Here is a 23,146-nt window from a genome sequence, read left to right on the forward strand (position 1 = left end):
CTAAACAACATTGACGAATATGAAATCCTGGATAACTTGGGTCGGAAGTTCGTCAATCTACCAGCCATGCCCCGCGAACAAGTGAATAATAGTCACATCTTGGATGTGCTAGAGCATTTAACCCGGTTCAAAATGGTCAAGGAATTGAATAATCAGGTGCCCAACGCTGCATTCCGAGTATCATTCGATATTCAAATAGTTTCCGACAGAGCAGTTTTCAGACCAGAAGAACAGATTGAAGTGCGGCACAACAGTATCATGGAAGTGTCCATAATCAACAAGGGGGATATAGCTCTATATGCACACATGTACAATCTAGACTCTTGTTGGAGAGTCAAAGGAATGCTGTTTGCAACTTACGAGACTATTCCTCCACGAAAGGATACGTGTAACGGCGACTTACCATATCTGGGAAGAGTTTCAAAGAAGATCAAGATGACCGTTCCTCCAATGATGAAGGAGTATGGTTCATGTGAGGACATCATTAAAGTCTTCGTAACTTCCCAGCCGACATCATTTGACTTGCTAGAGTTGCCCAATCTTCATGGGCTAGGGGATACGATTGCTGGGGCGAGGATGAGGAATTCTAATAGCCGCATCCCAGAGGACTGGGTGGCATTGAACTTCCCTATCCGTACATTAGTCTGAATGAGAGCGATGGTGATGGTTTGTTTATTCTATAACTCCGGTAATTTGCCAGTTGCTCAGGAAAACAATACTACCTCTAGATTAGCTTCTCTCTCTCTCCCTCTCCTCTATTACTACAATACAACCCATATTGTATCTGTATGATCACGCCCACTTGCCTGTAGCCTTCTAACACCTCTAACTGGTGAGCCTCAATTTGTGTTACGCTTATCTGATTTGACGAGCTTAACTCGTAGTTTTATGCTCGTTTAATCAGAAAGGTCTACAGAATCTGTATTCTTTATAGTAATTTCATCCCTTACAGTGAATAATTCAGACTATTTGCATCAGGATGGCCAGATGCAAATCATCCTGTTCCATGGAGAGTAGCGCCCAATTTTCTCCATTATATTGCTTATCAAGAAAACAGGGCGCTAAATTCTGAAGCGTCAAGCATTGTAAAAACGACTAGCGACCATTAGCCGATGGTAGCAGAGGTGACTTCTGAATTAAAGACGCCCGTGCTGATAACTTTAAGGGACAGCTGTTCAACAATGTCCGCCAGATCAGACTACAGGGACAAGGGCGTCCTATGTTTGTCATATCATCATCGTGCGACAAAATGCGAAATCTTTACACTTGATACAGAAGTGGTGGGACATTATAGGCCTTTGCCCAAAACTGAGGAGCGGCAGGGTGGCATCTACATGAATTGAACTGCGTTAATAGGTAATGTAGAATCTTACTGATGATTGTATGAGAAAACCAAGCAGATGGATTCGTAGTAATCGAGTTGGACGGAGAGGAGAAGGAGAGGAGAGAAAGAGAGACTATCTACTGCACAAAGAGGATCTGTCCCAAGTGGGGCCCTGGGCCTCAGGTACCCAGGCACCCAACAATAGGCAATATGGGGCTTTAATAGTTGATAGGACCTTCTCATCCGCCAGATACGATAGTAGTTGCAAGAGCGGGGCAGACAGCGCGACATTATAATCGTTCATATGCGTTAGCGGGAGAGATTGCTCTTTATCCTGGAGGTCCTCTCATGAATTCCAAAATACGGGTAGTGTCGATACTAGCACCAGGCCCTATACGACAACGCTACGATCTTTCGATTTCATACCACGGTATATCAGTCATTCCACAGTCACCGCCGTTCATACCATACACAACATGTCCTTTTACATCTTATCATTTGCTAACAGCTCAGCAGAGAAACTGAAATCACTCCGCGACCGACGCGCCCAGCCAGCGACAGCGGTGACTAATACACTTAGGCGGACTACTTCGTCCAAGACTCAACCTCAGACGGCAAAAGCTCCGGCAGGATCACTTTTAAACGATGCGCACTTGCCAATCGTCTCCATATCCGACGCACAGAGCAGGGGGATACCACATAAATGATAAGTCTGCTCATCCACACGATCCGATAATCATACCAGAAAAATGCGGTACTTCCTAGAGAACTAAATGTCTACGCATCGTCAACGCCCAATGTCATCACCACTTATTTGATTAAGCTCTGCTTGCCAGTCGTCCCATATCTCAAGACAGAAGGCGAAACACGCAAGACTGGACTAATAAGGAGGCACACGCCCCTTCCATCTCCAGTCCGCATGACCTATTCCTTATCCTTCTATCTCTTCTTCTATACCAACCGGTCGTGAAACCAACGAGGATTTCGGCCACAAAGCGCCTTAATGATACGAGCCGGGAGGGTATGGATCTCTAGAATCGACCGCACGATAGATAGGTTTAGATCGAGGAAATAGATGTTTACGCGTAGACAACGGTATTATCTTATAGCTTTATACCTGGTCCCCGTTTCCATACAGGACGGGATGTTGCCTCATGGAGGACTCCCAGAACATAGCTCGTATGTGTCGATATATCTCCTCGTGTCTCCTCCCGAGCCCGTGATCAGAGAGCGCTCGGGATAAGAAATAGGACAAGGCCCCGTATGTTAACCCTTTTTCGGAACCCCCTTGGCTTTCTCGTCAGGCCCACAAGCGGCGAGAATGGCATAGCGATCTGGTTCAAGCAACCAGTTATCGCGCATAGATATGTTGCGCTTCTCAGAACAAGTATCTCTACCCGTGAAGCTAATCTCGTGATCTGGTGACTCGGAAAATGCTGAGGCTGTCGCGAGGTCGTATGGGAGATATCGGAGACTGGTTCCACCATTGCGGTATACGGTCGCAGAGAAACAGCAGTCCAGAACAAGAGTGACTATCAATTTCTTATCAACCATGTCTTTGACGAAGCGGGCCAGTCGCGGTCCGCGAAGATAAATCTCAGGACTTTGATCTCCTTTGAGAAGAACCAGTGCCAAATCTCCGGTGGACTGGTTCGAGAAGTCAAAGCACGGAGTCAGTCTGGTGCCGTGTCCTGAGTAATGAATGTAAACGAAATCTCCTGGCTCTGCCTGAGATGTAATTTCTTCAAAAGCCGAGGTCACATTGCGATATGTTGGCCAGTTCTCTGGGGTTTCCAGTGGAATAACTGCCAGTGTCCGCGGATCAAGACTCTTGCTTGCTGTCAATGTTCGGACATGAACCGAACTCAGTTTATCTTCGAGGCATTGCTTGATCTTTGTTACATCTCGTACGCAACTGCTCAAGGACCCGCAAGGATAAGCATCAATACCGATAAGGATGGCATAATGCCTTGCTACTTCATGCTGGCTGTCCATGATAGCGAATGGCACTAGCACAAGTTACAAGGATCGAAAGCAGGTCCTGTATGCTGTATATTGGTCAACTAAGCAGTGAGAGGAGTGGGAGGGGTTCAAATATCGTCCGTACTTGATCTTGAAACGTTGATATAAGATTATTTTATTACTTAACACTACTAGGCTCAAGAATAAACCCATATGATATTGGCAATACAATCAACTGCGGCTTAAATCTGGCATACTGGTATTTGTACTTCTGTTGGGCAGAAAGCTGATGGGGGCTGTGAAAGCCCCTTAGCCATATTTTGCTATTAATAGGGCGCTTGGGCCTTCTCTGATTGCCTTCTGAGGGGAAGGTGAAAGCCCCACTTTCCTCATACAGCCTCAAGTTTCGCCATTTTTATTATCTCGCTGTCCTTGGCAGTCTGCCCGTTCTCGAGGCTAAGAATACACTCGTGAGGAGAAATTACCGATGCCACGAGGTAAGGACCGTCACGAGATCCATCGGAGCCTAGCAGATAGACTTTATCTCCCACGCGAAACCTTGGATTCTATAGTACGAGCTTGATTAGTGAGTAAATACTAACCTGTTGACTAAGGTGACACACCAGATCAGAGCTAGCAATATATGGGCGGTCTTCTTCATCCGAAAAGACGAAATTGCTTTGTGTTTCCCTAGCTCAGTCAGTATACTATATAGACAATGAAAGGCTAGTATACATACGCTTCAGAAGACATATCGATTGCTAGCCTAAAACTGTTGAAAGGATGGTTCCCAAGGGACGTTGCGACGCTTACATGGGAATTTTGCTGGCCCAGATAAGTACATAGCTAAATTATTCCTAGAAGTTGCATGGACTATATATGGCAGTCAGCCTAGCCCAAGGATCCGCCTTGTAGTCGCGGTGGCAAAACAAACTCTACTCTCAGGGTGCATGCATATCATCATCGGGCACTCGTGCCTATTGCACATGTGTGTCATGAATGAATAAGCCTACAGGCATCATTATAATTAAGCCGCCTTAGCCGCATAAACCCCTGGAAAAATATGACCTTCAAGTTATATTTGATTTTAATTGCTAACTCATACATCTCATCAAACATGGGGCCCCCACAATCCGATCTTCCTATCTGGGAAACCTCCGAGTCGAAATCTGCTACACCAGATGAGCCATCAATCAGAAAGAGTGTGCATTATTTCTCCCTTCTCTTAGGGGGCCATTCTAACATGCCTAGTCGAGGATTACAGGCCCGGATACCCCCCGTTATTCTGCGCTCCTTTCAGCACATAACGCGTACTTTTTATGCAGAAGGTTCGACTGGCTTCGAGCTCGACTGCTTTTGCAGAAGCAAGATAAGCTGTCTCTCCTTGAGGAGAAACTTGAACAAGTAGATCGTCTAGAGGTCGCACCTCTTTACCTCGGGAAAAGCCGAAGTGATAGGAACACGGAAAGGATATCTCTTCTATCAGAGATTGATGCATCTGTTGCTGATTACGGTACGTAGGTGTCTACAAAATATCACAAACTGCTAACAAAAAAATAGACCAGTTCATAGAGAGAACAAGCCGCATACATAATTTCGGCCCTGCATGTCCAAGAGATATTGAGAGTCTGAATAACTGGTTGGAAAGGACTGGCTCTCTGGCCCGAGAGGAAACTGCGTATCTTGCGCGCTCTCATGAGCTGATATCCCTAGCTCCTGCTGGAGACAGTGCGATGATGCAGCTCGAGACATGGGTCGAGGACAGGTTTATTCGACTTTTTCCGAGTTTCCAAAAAGTAAGGACTGCACTGACAGTGAACCACTGGATCAAGCTGACTATTGGTTATAAAGAGCCGTTCTCACAACATTTCGAGGGATCCTAATGTTTATATATATCGTGGCATGCATATTCGGGACACCGCCAAAGCAATATTATTACTCTTGATAATACTCCTACTACTAGGTCCAGTTGTGATATGCAACCTTGTTAGCAGCACTTCGTGGCGGGTCGTCACCGTTATGGCATCTACGATGGTTTTCCTCCTGATTTTCTCCCTTTTAACAAGATCGAGAACGATCGAATTGATCCTTTTAGGAGCGACGTAAGTTGCGCTTTCATTCCAAATGAAGTATGATATCTGACTCGGCAATGCTTCTACTAGATATGCTACTGTTCAGATAGGATTTGTGTCCGGGAACAGCTCAGGCTAATATACATATTACTATTGTAGTAGAGCGCAAGCAGTCGCGTTCAGTAATCTATAGCCGCCAGGCTGGCGCGGAAAATCTATCAAGACATGAGATTCTGGTTTGTGGAGATTTATTCAAGGAGGAATTGTTGTTCATGTTATGTTAAGCACTGGCACATCTAACCGGTCACTGGCAGTTCCTCAAAGGGTTATGCTGTTCTTGGCAATCGCCGTTCCCAAACAATGTCCTGTCCAATTCACCTGTTCCTTTGGTCATATAACACGTAGTTCTGCCGGCCCATCCTAGCCGGTTGGCTCCTAGGAGCCTGCCCCAGGCTGAATGGCTGGGTGACGTAGTGGTTCCTCCTTTCCCGCAGGCCCCTTTTTCCAACTAGTCCCGGCGAACTTCAGAACGCCCCACGTTTCGCACGGTAGTGGCACCCGGGTGAACTGCGCTTTGGCGTTCCATGTTGGCATTTACCTCCCCCCAATAAAGAAAGCGTTCGGGTCAGCCCCCACTTTTTAGCAGCAATAGCTGAGCGAAAGATCACCGCCTCTAAAACTGAGCGGCTGAAAGGCACCAGTTAGAGGAATTCCAGTGAGTTCCTCGCAGATGACAACGGCCTTGAGTTAAAAATATGGAGCAGAAGGCAATGTACACGTTACGTCGCCAACTCCAGGGCTCTGACACCGTACAGCCTGCATATGTACGTGAGATTACTTTATAAGATTCTACCTACTAGTAGGAGTATTATTGGTTCATGAGATGGAATTAACCAATGTGGCGCAGCGCACCGTGACGGATCCAAGAACAGCTGGGCATTGAGCGGGGTAAAAATGATTGATTGGCTGATAACATGCCCACTGGCAGTTGGGCATGTCGCAAGGCGCCGGCGGAGGACACTGGCAGTGGTCACCACCGTGACTCCAGAGCTGGCGCCCGGGTGGGAGACCTCGGAAGGTATATAAACCTTGGAACCTAGTTCTTAGGTAGGTACTACCCATTATCAGTTTCCCTTAAAGTGATTGTCTTAATCGATGAATTAGGGAGAGTTGCTACCCAAATCTATATTACCTTACCCACCCACAACTTGACCTCTGGAACTTGAACTACCCACTGGCAGGCATGGATCATCATGATCTTCAGCTGGTGATTCAACAACACCAAGAGGCCCTCGAGGCTACGCCGAAGGACCACCCCGAGTGGGCAGATCGGCTCCATGATCTCGCAAATTCAATTCATGAGAAATACCTAATAACTGGAGCCGAACTGGACCTAGATTTGGCCATTCAAAAATTTCAGGAGACCCTCGAAGCTACTCCAAAGGACCACCGAAAGCGGGCAAGTCGGCTTCAAAATCTTGGGATTGGCTATTGCGATCGATACGAAAGATCAGGAGCCGAGAAACTGGCAGATCTGGAGTTAGCTATTCAACACCTCCAAGAGGGAGTAGAGGCTACACCACATAACGACCCACAGCGGGCAGATCGGCTTCAGAACCTTGGGGTTGCATACTTCAAGAAATCCGAGAGAACAGGAACTGAGACAGACCTAGATCTTGCCATGGAACAATTCCTGAGGGCGCTTGAAGCTACGCCAGAGGATGACCCAAAATGGGCATCTCGGCTTGAATGTCTTGGAGGTGGATACCATGAAAGACACCAACAAGCCGAAGATGATGATGACCTAGAGCTGACCATTCTAATTCAAAAAGAGCAAGATAAACTTGATGCTATGTCAGATAGCCACCCAAACTGGTCAGATCAGCTCCAAACTCTTGGTAATCGATATCATGGTCGATATCTAAGAAGTGGAGTCTATACAGATATAGAGGTGGCTATTCAAAAATACGAAGAGGCCCTTGAGGCTACACCAAGAAACCACCCAGACCATGGCTGGGCAAATCGGCTTCATACTCTTGGAGGTGGATATCATAATAGATACCTCCAAACAGGAGCCAAGACAGACCTAGAGCTGGCTATTCAACGATATCAAGGCGCCCTCGAGGTTACACCAAAAAACCACCCAGAGCAGGCAAGTCGGCACCATGGTCTCGGCAAAGGTTATTTGGAGAAATACCTTAGCACAGGGGCTGAGAGTGATATAGTGTCAGCTATTGATCAACTTCAAAAATCCCTTGAAGCTACACCAAAGAAACACCCAGAGCGGGGAAGTCGCCTTGGGGATCTTGGGACTGCATACCGTGAGAGATACCAGAAAACAGGAGCTGAGACCGATCTAGAGCTGGCTATCCAGAATTATCAAGACGCCCTTCAAGCTACACCAAAGGACCACCCAGATTGGCATCGTCGGCTCCATAATCTTGGTAACAATTACCTTGATAGTTATATAAGAAGAGGAGCTGAGATAGATCTGGAGCTGGCGATTCAGAATTATCAAGATGCTCTTGATGCTACACCAAAGGGTCACCCAGAGAAGCGACATGAACTACAGAGTCTTGGGAGCGGATATCTTGAAAGATACCAGAGAACAGGACATGGGAAAGATCTAGAGCTAGCCATCAAAAACTGGCTAGAGGTCCTCGAGGTTACACCAAGCAACCACTCAGAGCGGGCAGGTCAGCTCCAGAATCTTGGAAGTGCATACCGTGAGAGATACCGGAGAACAGGGTCTAAGATGGATCTAGAACTGGCCATTCAACAAAATCAGGCTGCCGTTAATGCCACACCAAAGGATCACCCAGATCGGGCAGGTCGTTTACAGAATCATGGTAATGGATACCATGATAGATATCTAAGAAACGGAGCTGAGATCGACCTAGATCTGGCTATTCAACAATATCAAGATGCCCTTGAGGCTACGCCAAAAGACCACCCAGGGCGGGCAGTTTGCCTCCAGAACCTTGGAACTGTATACCGTGAAAGATACTTGAGAACAAAGGCTAAAGCAGATCTGGAGCTAGCTATTCAACAATATCAGGAGGCCCTTAAATCCACACCAAAGGACCACCCAGAGCGGGCGAGTCAGCTCCAATATCTTGGCCGCGGATACCATGACAGATACCTAGCAATGGAAATCGAAAAAGATCTAGTGGGCATCGAAACAGATCTAGAGCTAGCAATTCAACAATATCAGGAGGCCCTTGAGGCGACACCAAAAAACCACCCAGAGCGGGCAGGTCTGCTCCAGGATCTTGGCCGCGGATATGGTGATAGATACCGAAGAACAGAATCCAAGACAGATCTGGAGCTATCTATTCAACACTTTACAACAGCACTTCATCATCCTTCATCTATCGCCTCTGTTCGCATAGATTATATCACCAATCTAATTGAACTACAACTTGAAGCCGAAGACTGGCCATCGGCATATGAAACCGCATTTACTGCAATGTCTCTCATTTCTCAGCTCACCCCTCGCTTTCTCGATATTTCAGATAAGCAACACTTGCTCATTCAAGTTAGTGGTTTGGCTTCAGATGCAGCCGCAATAGCCTTAATGGTAGGGAAAACTCCATATGAGGCCTTGCGATTGCTTGAGCTTGGCCGTGGGGTCATCATTGGTTCCATAAATGAAATGCGGCTCGACATTTCCGACCTTCTACAGCAACATTCTCAGCTAGCGGAAGAATTCATCCAGCTTCGGAATCAACTCAATGCGCCAACTCGCCTAGTTGATCAGACTGATATGTCGATAGCGATAGGCCATCATGTTAATCAACGTCATGATGCTAACGAAAAACTGGAGAACACAATTCAGGCCATACGGCGCTTACCTGGCTTTCAGAGATTTCTTATGGCCCCTTCTGAGGAAGAAATCAAGGCAGCCGCCAGTTCAGGACCAATTGTTATCATAAACATCAGCATTCATCGGTGTGATGCACTAATAGTTGACAAGAACGAGCTCAAGGCTTTACTACTGCCCGGTCTTGAGCACAGTGATGTTCAAGCTCGAGCAGCGGATCTAAGGAATCTGGGTGCGCCGGATGTACGTTTACTGGAGTGGCTCTGGGACATGATTGCAAAGCCTATTCTTGACGCGCTGGGACTTACCCAGGCGCCTGGCAAGCACCTGCCTCGGATATGGTGGATTCCAACTGGGCCTCTGGCCCAATTTCCTATCCACGCAGCAGGGTATCATTTTCACGGCCTCAACACTGTCATAGATCGGGTCATTTCGTCCTATAGCTCTTCTATCAGTGCACTCTTTCGAATTCGCCATCGACATGCGACTCCTGTTATGGAAAAAGCTTTAGGAAAAGCCGTTCTGGTTGGTATGGGGAAAACACCTGGTCTCAAAGACCTTTCCTTTGTGCCACTGGAGATGGAAAGGGTGGAACACCTGTGTGGCTCCTTGAAGCTAAAGGTATCCAAGCCTCAACCTTATCGAGAAGATATTCTTTCTGCTTTGAATGACTGCGATTTATTCCATTTTGCCGGTCACGGTGAGAGTGACCCCACAGATCCGTCACAAAGCTCTTTGGTTCTGCACAGGGAGCCATTAGTAGTAGCAGATCTCTTCGAGACCAACCTCCTTGATCGCAGGCCATTCCTCGCCTACTTATCAGCATGCGGAACCGGACAAGTCAAGAATGATGTGCTCATTGACGAGGCACTTCATCTCATCGCCGCATACCAGATTGCTGGCTTCCGACATGTCGTTGGAACTTTATGGGAGGTGAACGATAGATCATGTGTGGAAGCTGCAACGACATTATATAAGTGCTTGCATGAAAAAAGCATGAGTGACGAATCCGTCAGTGAAGGTCTTCATCGCGCAAGCATGAAACTTCGTGAGCTATGGATTTCGGGTAGCATAACCAGAGCGGCTAATCGGAAGGCACTTTTACAAGATACTAGTAGAAATGCTTCAACGATGACGGAGCAAGGAATTTCATGCGAAAATGGGACGGGAGATTTGAGAACCGCTGAATTATATGAGGATATGCCACTAAATTGGGTCCCTTACGTTCATTTTGGCATTTAGGACTACGTATGTATGCAATTCTTTTTCCCAAATCATTAATACCGAGGTCGGGTTGGAGGACTCCATTGATAGTATCTTCTATTCAAATGCTACGAGATTGATTCAAATTATTGTAAAGATTGGTTATAATACTATGCCAGTAGCTAAAAGCACTTTGTCTCTATATCTAATTCCCCGAAGCTGTGATGATATGTAGTACTTCATGATTGAATGCAAATTCTTGTGTTGTTGCTTCAGATGCTTACACGCCACCGTACTTCACTGCGATAGGATCGGAAATCTTAATGACTTTGTCGCCGTACTTTTCACCCCCCGATCAACCCGCCCTCGTTTTCTGCCTCGTGGCAAAGGTCGATCAGCCATTCTTCATCCGCTGTAGCGATATTAGAGGGCTGCATAGCGGCGTCTAAGTAGCTGAATGTATGGATCGAATGAATTGGTATTTTATAGGACCAAAAACTGAATTCTCACGTTGATTGCTAACGAAATGAAAGAGACGCTTGCTAGGTTGGTGAGTGGGGAAATATTTTCGCAGATGTGTTGTAGACACCTGATAGACCAGGCAGAATTATTAGGCTGTTACCCCACATATGTAGCTCTCTCTGCAGATCTCTAGCAATCACTTGGGCAACCTTTCTTTTCTCTCTCTCTCTCTCTCTCTCTTTTTCTCTCTCTATCAAGATTCCCACTTGAGGGCGGTATGGGGAATGAATGCCACGAGTACCCCGGAGTTGCCAACACCCTGAGGTCTCTTCGTGCGCTTACATCCCCTGTGAGTGAAATTAATGGGAACCTGTACTTTGGCTCTATCTTCCTCTTCTTCCATATTCTAAATTTAGAAGAGGCAAAGCGCTTATTCTTCATTATTGGAATTTGTTGCGTACCTAGGTAGGGACCTAGGTAGGCACTCTCATCATGACAAGCAGAATAACAAATATATACATAAAAAGCTCAGTACAAAGCTTCCATTGCTTGACATCCAACAAGATATCCACGATGTCACCCGCCCGCAATATCAACATTCCTCGCTGTCGCCTTTCAGATTTTCACACCAATCATTTACTTCCAACAGCCACACTTTCCAGCCTCTATACAGGTTATTGTAGGCCTCCGATATTCCGCATGATAACAGTCAATCTTAGATACGTGCCTCTAAATAGATGCTCAGCGTGAAGAAGAAACGAAGCAACTTGAATTTTCATTCAATACGTCCCTCCAAATTTCAGCACCCATATCTGTCCATAAGGGCTCTGAATGAAGGGTCGCAAAGGAGCTCCTTTGCACTCGGTCGTTTCTCGGGGTGAAAAGTAAAGACCTTTAACATGATAGATTCCACATGCTGCCGCTCGATTGGATCGACGTCGGGACGGAAACGTGCAATTCTTGACGCAAGGGAGTACTCAGGGTTGGGATTTCGAGACTGGTCGTACCAGGAGTCTAGCCCACTGCCCTGGTAGATATAGAGGCCTTCCCACTCCTCCGGCAAAGGGCCTAGAGATTCGACCAACCCAGTCACAGGCCCCCCTTCATGAAACGTAGAGAATGGCCCAAAAGTAAGGTAGAGCATGGAGAAAACAACCATATAGCTCCATATATCGCAGGCGAAACTTGGTTCTTGATTATGAAGCCGGTCAGGGGAACAATATTGTATAGGTGGGTAGCCGTGTGGAGTGATTGGATCGCTGATTCTTTTTGATAGCCCAAAGTCGCCGAGATAGAATTCCTCAGTGCATAGTTCCCATGGGACCTTTATAGGGCTCACAAGCTCGCCCCGTTTCCAGAGATCGACGATAGACGGTATCTTTTGCTTTAATGGCCGACCAAGTGCTTTATATTTAGCACTTCTGCTAAAACCATCAAGAAAAGCCATTCCCCACATACAATTCCTCTCGTTTAGATCTATATAATATTTTTTTTCTTAGAATGTAGCAAAGAGAGAAATGAGAGGCAAAAAAAAGTCTACTTACCGCGGTGTATAATCCCAGCCTCATGTAAATTTACCAGAGTTTTGAGTAACTGATGAGCGGCAGACATGCGAGTGGCCATAGGGATCGTTTTCAGGTCAATGGGATCAATGCATGGGCCCATTAAAGGGAACACCAAGACCCTATGGTCGCGGGGAAGAACGAAAGTCGCTATGTATATCACAAGATGAGAAGGGTCTTGGATTTTCTTGATTTCGTCCTGAATCCGAATTTCGTTCACTCCCCACTCCCCAGGACGCATGACTTTGAGGGCAACATTCTTCTTGTCTTGAATGTCAAAGGCCATCCAGACAGTCGATCCACCCCCAAAGCCAAGTTTATGCTCAACCAAATACCTTCCGTTGAGCATCTCTCCGAGGAAAATAGGATAGAGGAAATTTTCTTCGCCCTCTGTTTTGTATCTGTACCATGGCTCAACAAGCTCCTCGAGGTCGAGTTCCTCTTCTTCATTCTTCACAAAGTCGCCAAAATCAGGCTCATCTATAGGAAGTGTTCTAGTGTCGGTCATTTTTGTAGCGGAGGTGGTGACAATGGAGTTGGTGCTGCCTACCACCACCTACCAGGTGTTGGTGGGCCACATCCGATTACAAATTTTCAGCGGATAACAAAATTTCCAAATTAAGTATCTTTTATATGGCAACTACATACAAAAGGTACATAAATACGAGGACTGCAAGATCTCTCTTCATTCAAGATAGGAAAGGCTCGGCTCTGAGGGACCCACGCTCAGCTACACAGCTCTCCACAGTGTACGGCAGCCTATTTGGACCATTTTTGACAACGGGCTTTCTGCCATGCAGAAAATCAGTAATTGGCGCTAATGGAACAATACAATACTAGAAAATTACATAGTACAATTTCTATCAACTTTAGTTATTCGGCTTGCTTGGTCTATCCTAAACGGCCCCGTGGGACTAGGAGGGTATTAAAGTAGTAAATGAAGCTTTTTATCTATATATAAATGGTAGTATGTTATATTTTTAGACGGTTTTGTTAAGGCCCCTATAGAGTTATAGGCTAAAAAGTAGGGAGGGAGAGAGTTAAGTGGAAGGCGAGGGGTTGATGCCTAAGGAATAAATATAGCGGCCTAAGGCATTAAGTTAGGACATTGTTAAAATAACCCCCTAACTAAAAACCGGTCACCGCCTTCCCGATCGAGTATAATACTAGATTCTAAGGTTAGTGCCTAATTCAACCTACCGCTCTTTATACCGCCTTCCTGATCTAGTACGATACTAGATTCTAAGGTTACGTAGTGCCTAATTATGCCTACCCTCTCTATACCGCCTTCCCGATTTGGTACGTACGATACTAGATTCTAAGGTTAGTACTTAATTCTGCCTATAGCTCTCTATACCGCCTTTACGATTTCATAAAGACGGTAGGTACCTATAATTTATAGATAAACTACTAATAAAATCAAGTCATATATATCTAAGAAGCATAATTATTAGTATATAGAGTATCATAGTAGTAATTAGGTAGAAATATACGATTTTTCTGATCAAAACATAGTATTTTTCACTATATAAACTAGAATTAAATCAAAAATAGAAAGAAATGTGGGTTTAGAATAGGCGGAATGTATTATATTGTACGGTACAAAAGGCGGAAACTCTAGCGGTGAATCTTATACAGTAAAACCTGTTTATAACGAATTAATTGAAACACGATGAAATATTCGTTATATCCAGGTATTCGTTATATCCAGGTGCCATATAAAATATATATATTTCTAGTTTACATACAAATTTATGCTCTAAAAAAAGCCCTAATATCTCTCTACTTCTTCCCTTCCAATTTCCTCGCTTCCAGTAACCTTTCATGCCTATAAAGCGCACTAACTAACTAGGTTTCTCCCTGCTCCTGCTGCTCTTCATATATAAAGGTATCAGGAGGAAAGGATTTCGGAGATCGTAGAGGGCGAGGGACGATGGTTATAGGCTTCATAAAACCACTGAGCGAGCTCTTTACTAGAGAGTAAAGGGTTGATTCGGCGCTGCTCTCGTAGTGCCGCTTTCTGGGAGGTTGGGATCGATCGGCGAGGCATTTTGATTGGTTGGGAATGCTTGAAAAAGTGGAGATAAAACCTCGATATAACGAATTTTGTATGGAGAGGAATGGTGAATTAACGAAGTTCGTAGTAAGGAGGTAATTTCGTTATTACTATGGCGAATTAATTGGTGGGCCGGTATTACTTCGTTATATCCAGGTATTCGTTATAACCAGGTTCGTTATAAACAGGTTTTACTGTATATGTATTAATAAGCGTTGTCAAAAATGGTCCAAATAGGCTGCCGTACACAGTGGATGCAATCCTGTGCTCCACTTCCACGATCATTCACGCTAGCAACCTTGGAAGGCCTTAGGAAGCTTGGCCGAAATTCGTGTTTTATGCCGCGAAACAGCTCGAACCGGGCCCACTTTTCGCAAAATTTCTGGAAAGGCGAGGCGTCCGTGTCCGTGTGTGTCCGTGTGTGTCCTGCTTCCATGTGTCAGATAGCTTCCATGTGTCAGATACATCTCCACCGACCATGTCTAATGGACAATTATGGGACCATAGACCGAAAATATGTTGCGGTTTGCAACTTTACTTTCGCTCTTTCTAGTACAGATAGAATACAGCAAATATCCGAAATCCACTATACATATCACCGTCGAATCCATCTTTAAAGTGTTGCGGTGAGGCTCACAGGGAGGTGAAAAGAAATTATCTTATTTTGGAAACTACCGTGTAAGACGACGATCATTCCTGTGCCGAAATACTAGTTCCTCGTACGGAGTACGGATTACTCCGTAGATAGATGACTATGTATATAGCTATCACCCCACGTAAGAATGTGCCAATGTGGTTCCAGAATAGGCTAATGCTTTGCGAGTGGGGCGTATTGCTATACCATTTATATGAGCCTGTAATTGATAATTTTATAAAATACAGCACTCGGTTGGTATGAAAACAAGGGGAATATTACATTGGACAGGTCAGCGAGATACATTGACAGATATCTTATGCAAGGGGGTAAGTCGTCCTCATAAGAGGAACTCTAATGTTACAGTCGGAGTACTCCGTGCTGGCGGCTCATATAAATGACCCTTTAAAAGCAGTCAGACAGAATCGACCGTCCCATTGAGACACTTTGAATACACGAGTTACTCCTTACACCCCACGGGGGACCCGTCGTAGCAGTGTTAGGGAAATGTACGCTTCTAGGGTATTCAACAACAACACTCTGCCATACTTTCTATAATAAATACACTTTGTTTTCTGGTCATATCCCTAGTCATGTGTTGAGGCTACAAAACCAGTGGCTAGGAAAATCCAGGAAGAGAAATCTGCTGCATCCGAACTGTGATGAAGTGGCCTTTTTATAGAACGCCTAGAAAGGAAACAAGCAAACAAAAGGCTGAGTCTGCCTATCACTGAGACATCTATGGAATGATCTCGATATTATGTATGTGTATAAAATGTACGCATTACCAGGATGCAAAGAGCTTTTGATGCAACCGTGAGTTATTTTTATGTCCATTGTTAACGCACTCAATGTATGTATCCTTATAACTTAGAAGCTTTCTCCTTAGGGAGCGCAGGCGCTGTAAAATCCAGCATTTCCCACCACTCGTCAGAAAAGGATCCTTTCTCTCTTGTTGATAGTTCGTTCCATCCATCTGCGATCCGTTGTTCGTCCTCTCTCCATTTTCGCACCTCCTCGCCTATCCACGGTCCAATAGCACCAGCAGTTTCCACAACACGTTCCATGGGCAGTGTGTGGCCGGATTTTTGAATGACAATGTGCTTCACACGACTATATTCCTGGCCACCACTGCCTCCAAATCCAGTTCCGGTCATTTTGGCTGCTCTGGCCTGGTGTCCAGACAACGACAGTTCACTTTTGGCTCCGCTGACATATAAGGCTGATGGTCGAACATGAGGCAGCAGCCGCCAGGCAAGAAGTGGCTCAGGGCGGTAGAACCTTTGCTTGTTGAATAGTCTACCGATCATGTCCGGAACCAAAAGGGGGTCATGGGGTGGGCTGGGCCCATCACCCTCATGGCCATCCTCATCAGGTTGGCCCAGCTGTTTATGGCTCTTGAAATTAGGCCGGATATACATAGATATCTCCTGGGTCTTGGTGGTGGCCAGAGTAACCGGGCGGTCGCTATTGGCTGCCTCTGGCAAGGGATGAAGCATTGTTGGAAGCTCGCGATACCCGTACTCAACCCATCGGCTGATAGCTCGGGAATCCCAGTTTCCCAAGGCCTTTTGGGAACCTTTGGCTACTACAGATCGTGAAGGCCATACATCCTTTCTTTTTGCCGCCTTCCCGACCCAGCCTCCGCCACCACCATTTTCCACGTCGTGGATGTACGGTTCGATGAGAATGAGTGATGTAAACAGACGGGGATGGATCAGAGATAAGAAAATCCTAAATAGCACAATTAACGAAAGCAGACTTTTATGCAGTGTTGACGAGGTACGTAAAGCACTCACTGCTGAACTGCACCGATGCTGTGCCCAACACCCATTATTGGCCGGGGCATTTCCGCCCGGAAATGGTTAATCATGTGTAACACGTCCCGGCTGTTATCGTACCAAGACGCTGATTGTTTCAATGTCAGATTTCAGAAGAATTGTCTAATACCCTTCAAAGTTATCACTCACGATCATTGCCCATGTAGCTCTCATTTTGAATGCCGCTTGCCCCTTGGTTGACAGCATCTGCGATCCAAATAGCGCGGATCCGGAACCCATCAGTTTCGCATCTTGCAAGAAGGTCTTCCCACAACGGTTCATAGATTTCCTAATAAATACAGTGCCTATTAATCAGTTGCCCTTACAGGAATGATGTTAGTCTTTGGGTTCTCACCTTCGGAAATCCGGTCCCCTGCATTCCTATTAGGGTAATATCACCCTCCGTAGGGTTCTGATTGTTCGTGGGCGTATATTTCTTAACAGACAGTTTCAAGGGTGCATCTTGCGTAGTAGTAGCTCGCGGGTATTCTCGGATGTACTGGGCATCAATGAGATGTTCCGTCACAGTGAATATCGGGTTGGCCATGGTGTACATATGTAGCTTTAGGTAAGTTCATGCCAATCTTAGTAATAAAAATTGATGAATTGATGAAATGATGATAGGAAGCCAGGAGAAGAGATAGAGCAATGCAACTGTATTCGGAAGTGCTAATTGCTTCTGATGATCGATGATGATGATCACGGATGATGAAGGGGAAAAGAAGAAGAAGAGGGAGAGGGGAGTATCTAACTAGCAGTCCTGTCAAACAGGGTCATGTGATACTGATCTCAATAAATGATAATATACAACATAGATAGTTACATCAATAGTACCGCTGATCAGTTGCCGCTTTCGCCCTTGTAGCAGAGAATTGATTCGGGTAATTCGCGAACTGTGCTGATCTCTTGATTCTTAAAAGCCTAGATAGCTAATAAGATCCTGCCCTCTCTCTAACGAATTTCAAGAATATGGAGGACGAATTGGTGGCATAGTACGGAGTAGGTGGTTAAACTAAGATCTCATCCCTAGCTTTGAGTAACGTAATTATTTTCAATACGGGAGTACCATCCATGGATGATATTGAATTACAGTTTTGTACGAAAGTATAGTATTCATACATATAAATTACTGATTTTGCTGAAATTATTACTGGCAAAATCCGATACGGCGCACTGGCGAGATCCCTACACGTCGGCCCTTGTTTCGGCCCTTGTTTCGGGTAATTTTGCCAAGCCCACTAGTTACCTAGGTACAAGTACCCAGGGTTGGTGCACTTCAAACTTTCAGTCGAATCATGAAATTTGCAAACAGTAACTAGTTAGTGAGGTGTACGGAATACTCCGTAGGTGTCACTCTTTCCTCCCATTCCCCACCCCTGTCAGTACTGCCCTATGGGAAACCCTATGGAGATCTCACCGCGATCGGAAAGAGCGGGACAAATGCATTTGATGATCACTTTCTCAGTACTAACTAACTAGCTCTTCTTAACGCTGCCGTTTCAGTTCACGAAGCCGCTCTGTGAAACCGTAAACGCCTCAAAGAACGCAATGTAACTCTACTGACTTTAAAAGGAGCTTGAGGATCTAGCAAATACCTAGGTAGGTATTTCCGACTCGGCTAGGATCCACATCGATCGAAAAGATCAGATCGGCCTCCACCCGTTCATACGATGTAACTTGGTACGCTAATGTAGGGCAGGTCCGATCGAGATCGTCATCGGTAATTGCTTGATGCAGGGAAATAGATTTTAGCTACCAACCAATAGAATCAATCACGTTTAACAATTCCGATAGTTAACTATATCCAATCCTTCCTGACTTTTGCCGCCAGAAAAGCACCGGTCCTTACACACCACAAACAGGTTCCGATATGACAAGCAAACAAGTTCGTATCCGATAAAAGAATGGCTATATATCATTCATAGGCTAACCACAATGACGGCCTGCATGGTTATGCTTCCGTATGTCTCGAAGTTTCAGACGTGTCCACAAGTGTGGAACCACTACCACATATGTAGCGAAATAGAGGACGGCACAAGCTGAACTCCTGTCTTCAACAGAAGGCATTTTCTTCCATGCGGATCATTGCCCTTAAAAGCCGTGTATGCCCAATCATGCAATAATTTACTTTATCATCCTTTTCCAATATTTTATTGTGATCTTCCTCTGAAAATTGTCCTAAATTATTGGGCGATCTTCAATATGGGCTACCTTCTTATCGGAGTAGCGGCCACTGTTGTGGCATTCTACGTACGTGACCGTCAAACCTCTCCAAATAGACTACTACCCTAACAAGATCTCGAGCGCTTAGTTCTGCTTGATACCGCTATACCGCCTCTACTTTCACCCTCTGTCCCAATATCCTGGACCAAAATTGGCGGCTGTCACAAATTGGTATACTGCTTTCTTTGCATGGAGAGGGGATCTTCATCTCCAAAACCGAGCCTGGCATGAAAAATATGGTGGGATTATAAGCATATCACCTGGCACTCAGTAACTATTGTTTCTGACTAGTTCTCCCAGGTGACATCGTCAGATCTGGGCCAAACACCCTATGGTTCAACTCGCGCTCCATGATGGCCGATATCTACAACGCAGGAGCCAATGACTGTAAAGTTGACGCGTGGGCCGTCTACAGTGCAAGCCGTCGCAGTCCGAATATTTTGAGTGTGGTTGACAAAAATGTCCATGCTTTTAAGCGGCGGACAATGGCATCCGCGTTCTCTGACCGAGGACTAAAAGACATAGAGGGACAAATCCTTAACCACATCCAAAAGTTTACCACATTTCTATGCCCCAAGTCTGCTGAATCCTCGGAGGAACCCAATGGTTGGCCATCACCAATAAATGTGGCAACTGTGTGCGACTGGCTAGCCTTCGACCTAATTGGTGATATTACATACGGGCGAAGCTTTGGTATGCTCGACTCACCGAATAAACGATGGGTTCCTCCGGTGTATACAAAAATGTCTCATCGAGGCATGATGGTACGATATCTTCCCCGCTATCAACCTACAGCCCCTTATCATCGGTATCTAATCAGGAAGATGCAGTGTCTCATGCAACCTAAGGTCTATAAGTACAACTTAGACAAAATATTCCTGGCCCCGCTGTACAAAGATATCTTGTCTGCGGGTACCTGGGTGTATAACCGCGTCAAGGATCGCGTGGACATGGGAGATAAGGTTGAAGAAAAGGACGTTTTCTGGAGAATGTCTACTGCTAAAGATCAGAAGAAGAACTGGGAGTACAGTCTAAAAGATATTTGGACGGAATCTATGTTGCTATTAGGGGCAGGTGAGCTTATACTACAAACGCATTTGAAGAATCCGGACGCTCACTTTTTATAGGTACCGATACCACATCTTCGACCATGAGTGCATTGTTCTTCTATATCCTCCACGATCCAGATGCCCTCTCCCGCGTCACCGCCGAGATTCGTGCCGCATTCGATAACGAGGATGAAATCATTGCCGGTCCCAAGTTAAACTCATGCCATTTTCTGCATGCTTGTGTGGATGAGACTATGAGACTCCTTCCAGCCGTAGCGAATGGGTCCCCACGCCGTGTTCTCCCTGGTGGTCTCACGGTTGGTGGTCAGCATATTCCCGAAGGTGTGACTGTCTCTTCATCACTCTACGTCCTTTTCCGCAAGAACGAATACTTTGAAAATCCAGATGAGTTCCAACCACGAAGGTGGATTATTGATCCTGAGTTTGGTACTGATGAGGAGAGTGTGAGCATGGCGAAGCGAGCATTTTGTCCATTCAGCGTTGGCCCCAGGTCATGCGTCGGATGGAAATTGGCATGGATGGAACTCAACGTGGTACTTGCGAGGAGCGTTTTCCTGTACGACATGATGCTCGCACCTGAGGCACCATGCTGTGCGAGTAACCGTACAGGGAAGAAGTGTGAGTTTCATTTCAAGGGATACTCGATAGCGGCTCCGATACAAGGCGTTCCTGCACAGATCAAAAGGAGATCATTTTAAATCGGGTACAACATATCTCCACATTCCAGTTCTTTTGTTTTATATTTCACTTCTTTTGTTTTATATTCCACTTCTTTTGTTTTAGAGATAGACAACACCTATGTTCGTTGGATGGCTGATCTTTTAGACAAGCATGTTTACTGTCTGAGGCATCAATGGGATAGAACTCAGAGATAGTCAGCTCACTCTCCCAAATGAAAGGGTGGTGGGGAAAGAGAATCCCATTACACAGTTTTCTCCGTACGAATTCCTCCCGTGCTGAAATTATGCCCAGGGTTCGGTTAAATGCTTAATTGATCTGGTGATATCGATCCTTTGGCGCGGGTCCGAGGAGACCAGCAGCTACGAATGGCAGTGGGTCTAGTTCCCATTAATGATGCCGATATCTTGGGCAATGTCTCTGTCTTCGTGGGACTACCTTTCGCGCTGAAACCCGCGCTAAATGTGTCCTCGTCCACCGAGTTGTAACAAGTAGAAGTAAAGGACTACGATCTATTCACAGAATACAAAAGAGGATTCCCAGCATTCAAGGCATCAAATACCAGTCTCCTGTTAATCGTCTTTCCCGACACGCATTTCGGTATCGCTCTCCTACGTCACGCTGTCCTCGAAAAAGGATCTCGGCGTGAAGAGGATATGCTTGATAAAACTCCTAATGCTGTCCAGGTGAAAGCACTTCTCTCGCCCCGTGTATGAAGCTACATATAAATCAGGCACTAGAGCCCTATTTTTTCGAAATTTTACCACCTACATGCTTGGGTTTATATAGCAAGATGTAGTTGATTCATTCAATATGTTTACTTCTAGTGATTGCCCTTAGATGCTATAGCGGAAATATTTCTTTTATGGTTCTTAGCTATCCTGGAAGTTGCAGTATTAGAAAAAGATGATCATAAAATAATGGGAGCCAAAGGCAAGAGACATCTAAGAGATAACTAAGGATGACTGAGAGAAAAATTTTGTATAATTTTAACCTAGCCTCTACAAGGTCTCGTGTTAGATCAATCGGGGTCCACCAAAAGATCCAAGTCTACGAAGGTGTCTACATTGAACAGCAAAATGCATTCCCAAGATGAAACTACCCAGCGGCAGGATGTATTTAGATATGGTCACCTCAACCAAAGAAAAATAAAAACAACAAAAGGTTGAGACAAAAGACTCGTTTTCTTCCTTTATGTCACCTCACTGAGGTTCTCGGAGAGAAGAAAAGGATAAAACAATAGAGGAACGCCACCAAAAACAACTCCTCCTCTACCCCGGTTTGATAAAAGCTCCGTTTTCATTCACCTCCAAAAACAACTCCTCCTCCACCCCTGGCTTGATAAAAAGCTCCGTTTTCATTCATCTCGCCTCGCTAAGGTTCTCGGAGAGAAAACAACAGAGGAACGCCGTCGCCTCGGTATCACCTCAGCATACCGCCGGCTGCACTGTCAAGCCCTCTTTCATCCCATGGGCGGTGTTGCGCACCACGGTAGTCCAGCTGGCAACTTTGGAGGCGTCCACCCTCGTCTTCTCAGGCGTTGTGGAGGGCGCGGGGGTCTTGGGAGGCGCGGGGGTCTCCTGGCGGGTCTCCTCGGGCTGCACGCGGGTCTCGGGCTGTAAGCCCACAATAACACCTTCGGAGCTATTTTACGATACATTAGCCTCTGTGCATGTACATAGGTAAAGATCCGCCTATATAGCTTCCATGAGAATCATGGTTTACCACTTACCGGGTATTCTCCGGGTCCCCTTGTTTGGAGGTTGCCCTCCTCCAAACAAGATAACTGGCCCCGGCAATGAGCCCAGCCGCGATGCAAAGACGGGCCCAAAAGCCTGGGGACTCTACCAACTGTTCACCTGTGGACTGAGAGGTTCCGGGGGCAGAATGAGATGAGGAGGGTTGGGAGGGGCGGATGTGGGTGGAGGCGGGGCGGGGGCCACATTGACGACGATGCTGATGATGTTTGTGATATTGTTGGCCATGGCTGTAGATTAACAACGATGTTTATATTCGTGGTGTTGCTTGCAATGGCTGCAAATCCCGGGATGTTGTGAAGACAAAGTTACGCTCCTGGGGGAAAACATGATATATATACCCTCTACACAACATCGTGCCTGCTTAATCTGTACCAACTACGTCGTAACTACGTCTATACCTTCCTATTCTACAGAAAGAAAGAACTGGGCTGTGGGTCACTTTCAATCGGAAATGTCCTAGTAAAATCCAGTAGTTGACTATGATCACCCGGCTGGGT

General features: G+C 45.7%; 9 protein-coding genes across 9 annotated transcripts; 4 read left to right on the top strand and 5 right to left on the bottom strand.

Moving 5' to 3' along the window:
• Positions 1-1,800: 1,800 nt before the first annotated feature.
• On the top strand, positions 1,801-2,027 carry N7516_005601 (uncharacterized protein; the record flags this gene model as incomplete). The annotated part of the gene is given in 2 exon segments (XM_057218321.1): positions 1,801-1,887; positions 1,905-2,027. The coding sequence occupies 2 exon segments, from the start codon at positions 1,801-1,803 to the stop codon at positions 2,025-2,027; spliced, it is 210 nt and encodes a 69-aa protein (XP_057080204.1).
• Positions 2,028-2,590: 563 nt separating this feature from the next.
• On the bottom strand, positions 2,591-3,319 carry N7516_005602 (caspase; the record flags this gene model as incomplete). The annotated part of the gene is made up of 1 exon (XM_057218322.1): positions 2,591-3,319. The coding sequence occupies one exon, from the start codon at positions 3,317-3,319 to the stop codon at positions 2,591-2,593; it is 729 nt and encodes a 242-aa protein (XP_057080205.1).
• Positions 3,320-3,675: 356 nt separating this feature from the next.
• N7516_005603 (uncharacterized protein) lies at positions 3,676-4,039 on the bottom strand (the record flags this gene model as incomplete). The annotated part of the gene is made up of 3 exons (XM_057218323.1): positions 3,676-3,852; positions 3,910-3,976; positions 4,026-4,039. The coding sequence occupies 3 exons, from the start codon at positions 4,037-4,039 to the stop codon at positions 3,676-3,678; spliced, it is 258 nt and encodes an 85-aa protein (XP_057080206.1).
• A 364-nt stretch (positions 4,040-4,403) lies between these two features.
• N7516_005604 (uncharacterized protein) lies at positions 4,404-5,169 on the top strand (the record flags this gene model as incomplete). Its single annotated transcript, XM_057218324.1, has 3 exons — positions 4,404-4,488; positions 4,551-4,799; positions 4,859-5,169. The coding sequence occupies 3 exons, from the start codon at positions 4,404-4,406 to the stop codon at positions 5,167-5,169; spliced, it is 645 nt and encodes a 214-aa protein (XP_057080207.1).
• A 1,432-nt stretch (positions 5,170-6,601) lies between these two features.
• N7516_005605 (CHAT domain-containing tetratricopeptide repeat protein) lies at positions 6,602-10,423 on the top strand (the record flags this gene model as incomplete). The annotated part of the gene is made up of 1 exon (XM_057218325.1): positions 6,602-10,423. One exon carries the CDS (start codon positions 6,602-6,604, stop codon positions 10,421-10,423), a length of 3,822 nt encoding a protein of 1,273 aa, XP_057080208.1.
• A 1,222-nt stretch (positions 10,424-11,645) lies between these two features.
• N7516_005606 (protein kinase family protein) lies at positions 11,646-13,180 on the bottom strand (the record flags this gene model as incomplete). The annotated part of the gene is made up of 3 exons (XM_057218326.1): positions 11,646-12,322; positions 12,391-12,888; positions 13,162-13,180. 3 exons carry the CDS (start codon positions 13,178-13,180, stop codon positions 11,646-11,648), a joined length of 1,194 nt encoding a protein of 397 aa, XP_057080209.1.
• Positions 13,181-15,961: 2,781 nt separating this feature from the next.
• N7516_005607 (uncharacterized protein) lies at positions 15,962-17,465 on the bottom strand (the record flags this gene model as incomplete). The annotated part of the gene is made up of 4 exons (XM_057218327.1): positions 15,962-16,832; positions 16,898-17,006; positions 17,069-17,207; positions 17,274-17,465. 4 exons carry the CDS (start codon positions 17,463-17,465, stop codon positions 15,962-15,964), a joined length of 1,311 nt encoding a protein of 436 aa, XP_057080210.1.
• Positions 17,466-19,120: 1,655 nt separating this feature from the next.
• Positions 19,121-20,909, top strand: N7516_005608 (cytochrome P450; the record flags this gene model as incomplete). Its single annotated transcript, XM_057218328.1, has 4 exons — positions 19,121-19,168; positions 19,230-19,380; positions 19,433-20,215; positions 20,269-20,909. The coding sequence occupies 4 exons, from the start codon at positions 19,121-19,123 to the stop codon at positions 20,907-20,909; spliced, it is 1,623 nt and encodes a 540-aa protein (XP_057080211.1).
• A 1,407-nt stretch (positions 20,910-22,316) lies between these two features.
• Positions 22,317-22,874, bottom strand: N7516_005609 (uncharacterized protein; the record flags this gene model as incomplete). Its single annotated transcript, XM_057218329.1, has 3 exons — positions 22,317-22,533; positions 22,622-22,675; positions 22,738-22,874. The coding sequence occupies 3 exons, from the start codon at positions 22,872-22,874 to the stop codon at positions 22,317-22,319; spliced, it is 408 nt and encodes a 135-aa protein (XP_057080212.1).
• Between the last annotated feature and the right edge of the window lie 272 nt (positions 22,875-23,146).

The sequence above is a fragment of the Penicillium verrucosum genome (genome assembly GCF_028828655.1).
Source record: "Penicillium verrucosum strain IBT 35672 chromosome Unknown utg000001l_segment0_segment0, whole genome shotgun sequence".
NCBI classification, from domain to species: Eukaryota; Fungi; Ascomycota; class Eurotiomycetes; order Eurotiales; family Aspergillaceae; genus Penicillium; species Penicillium verrucosum.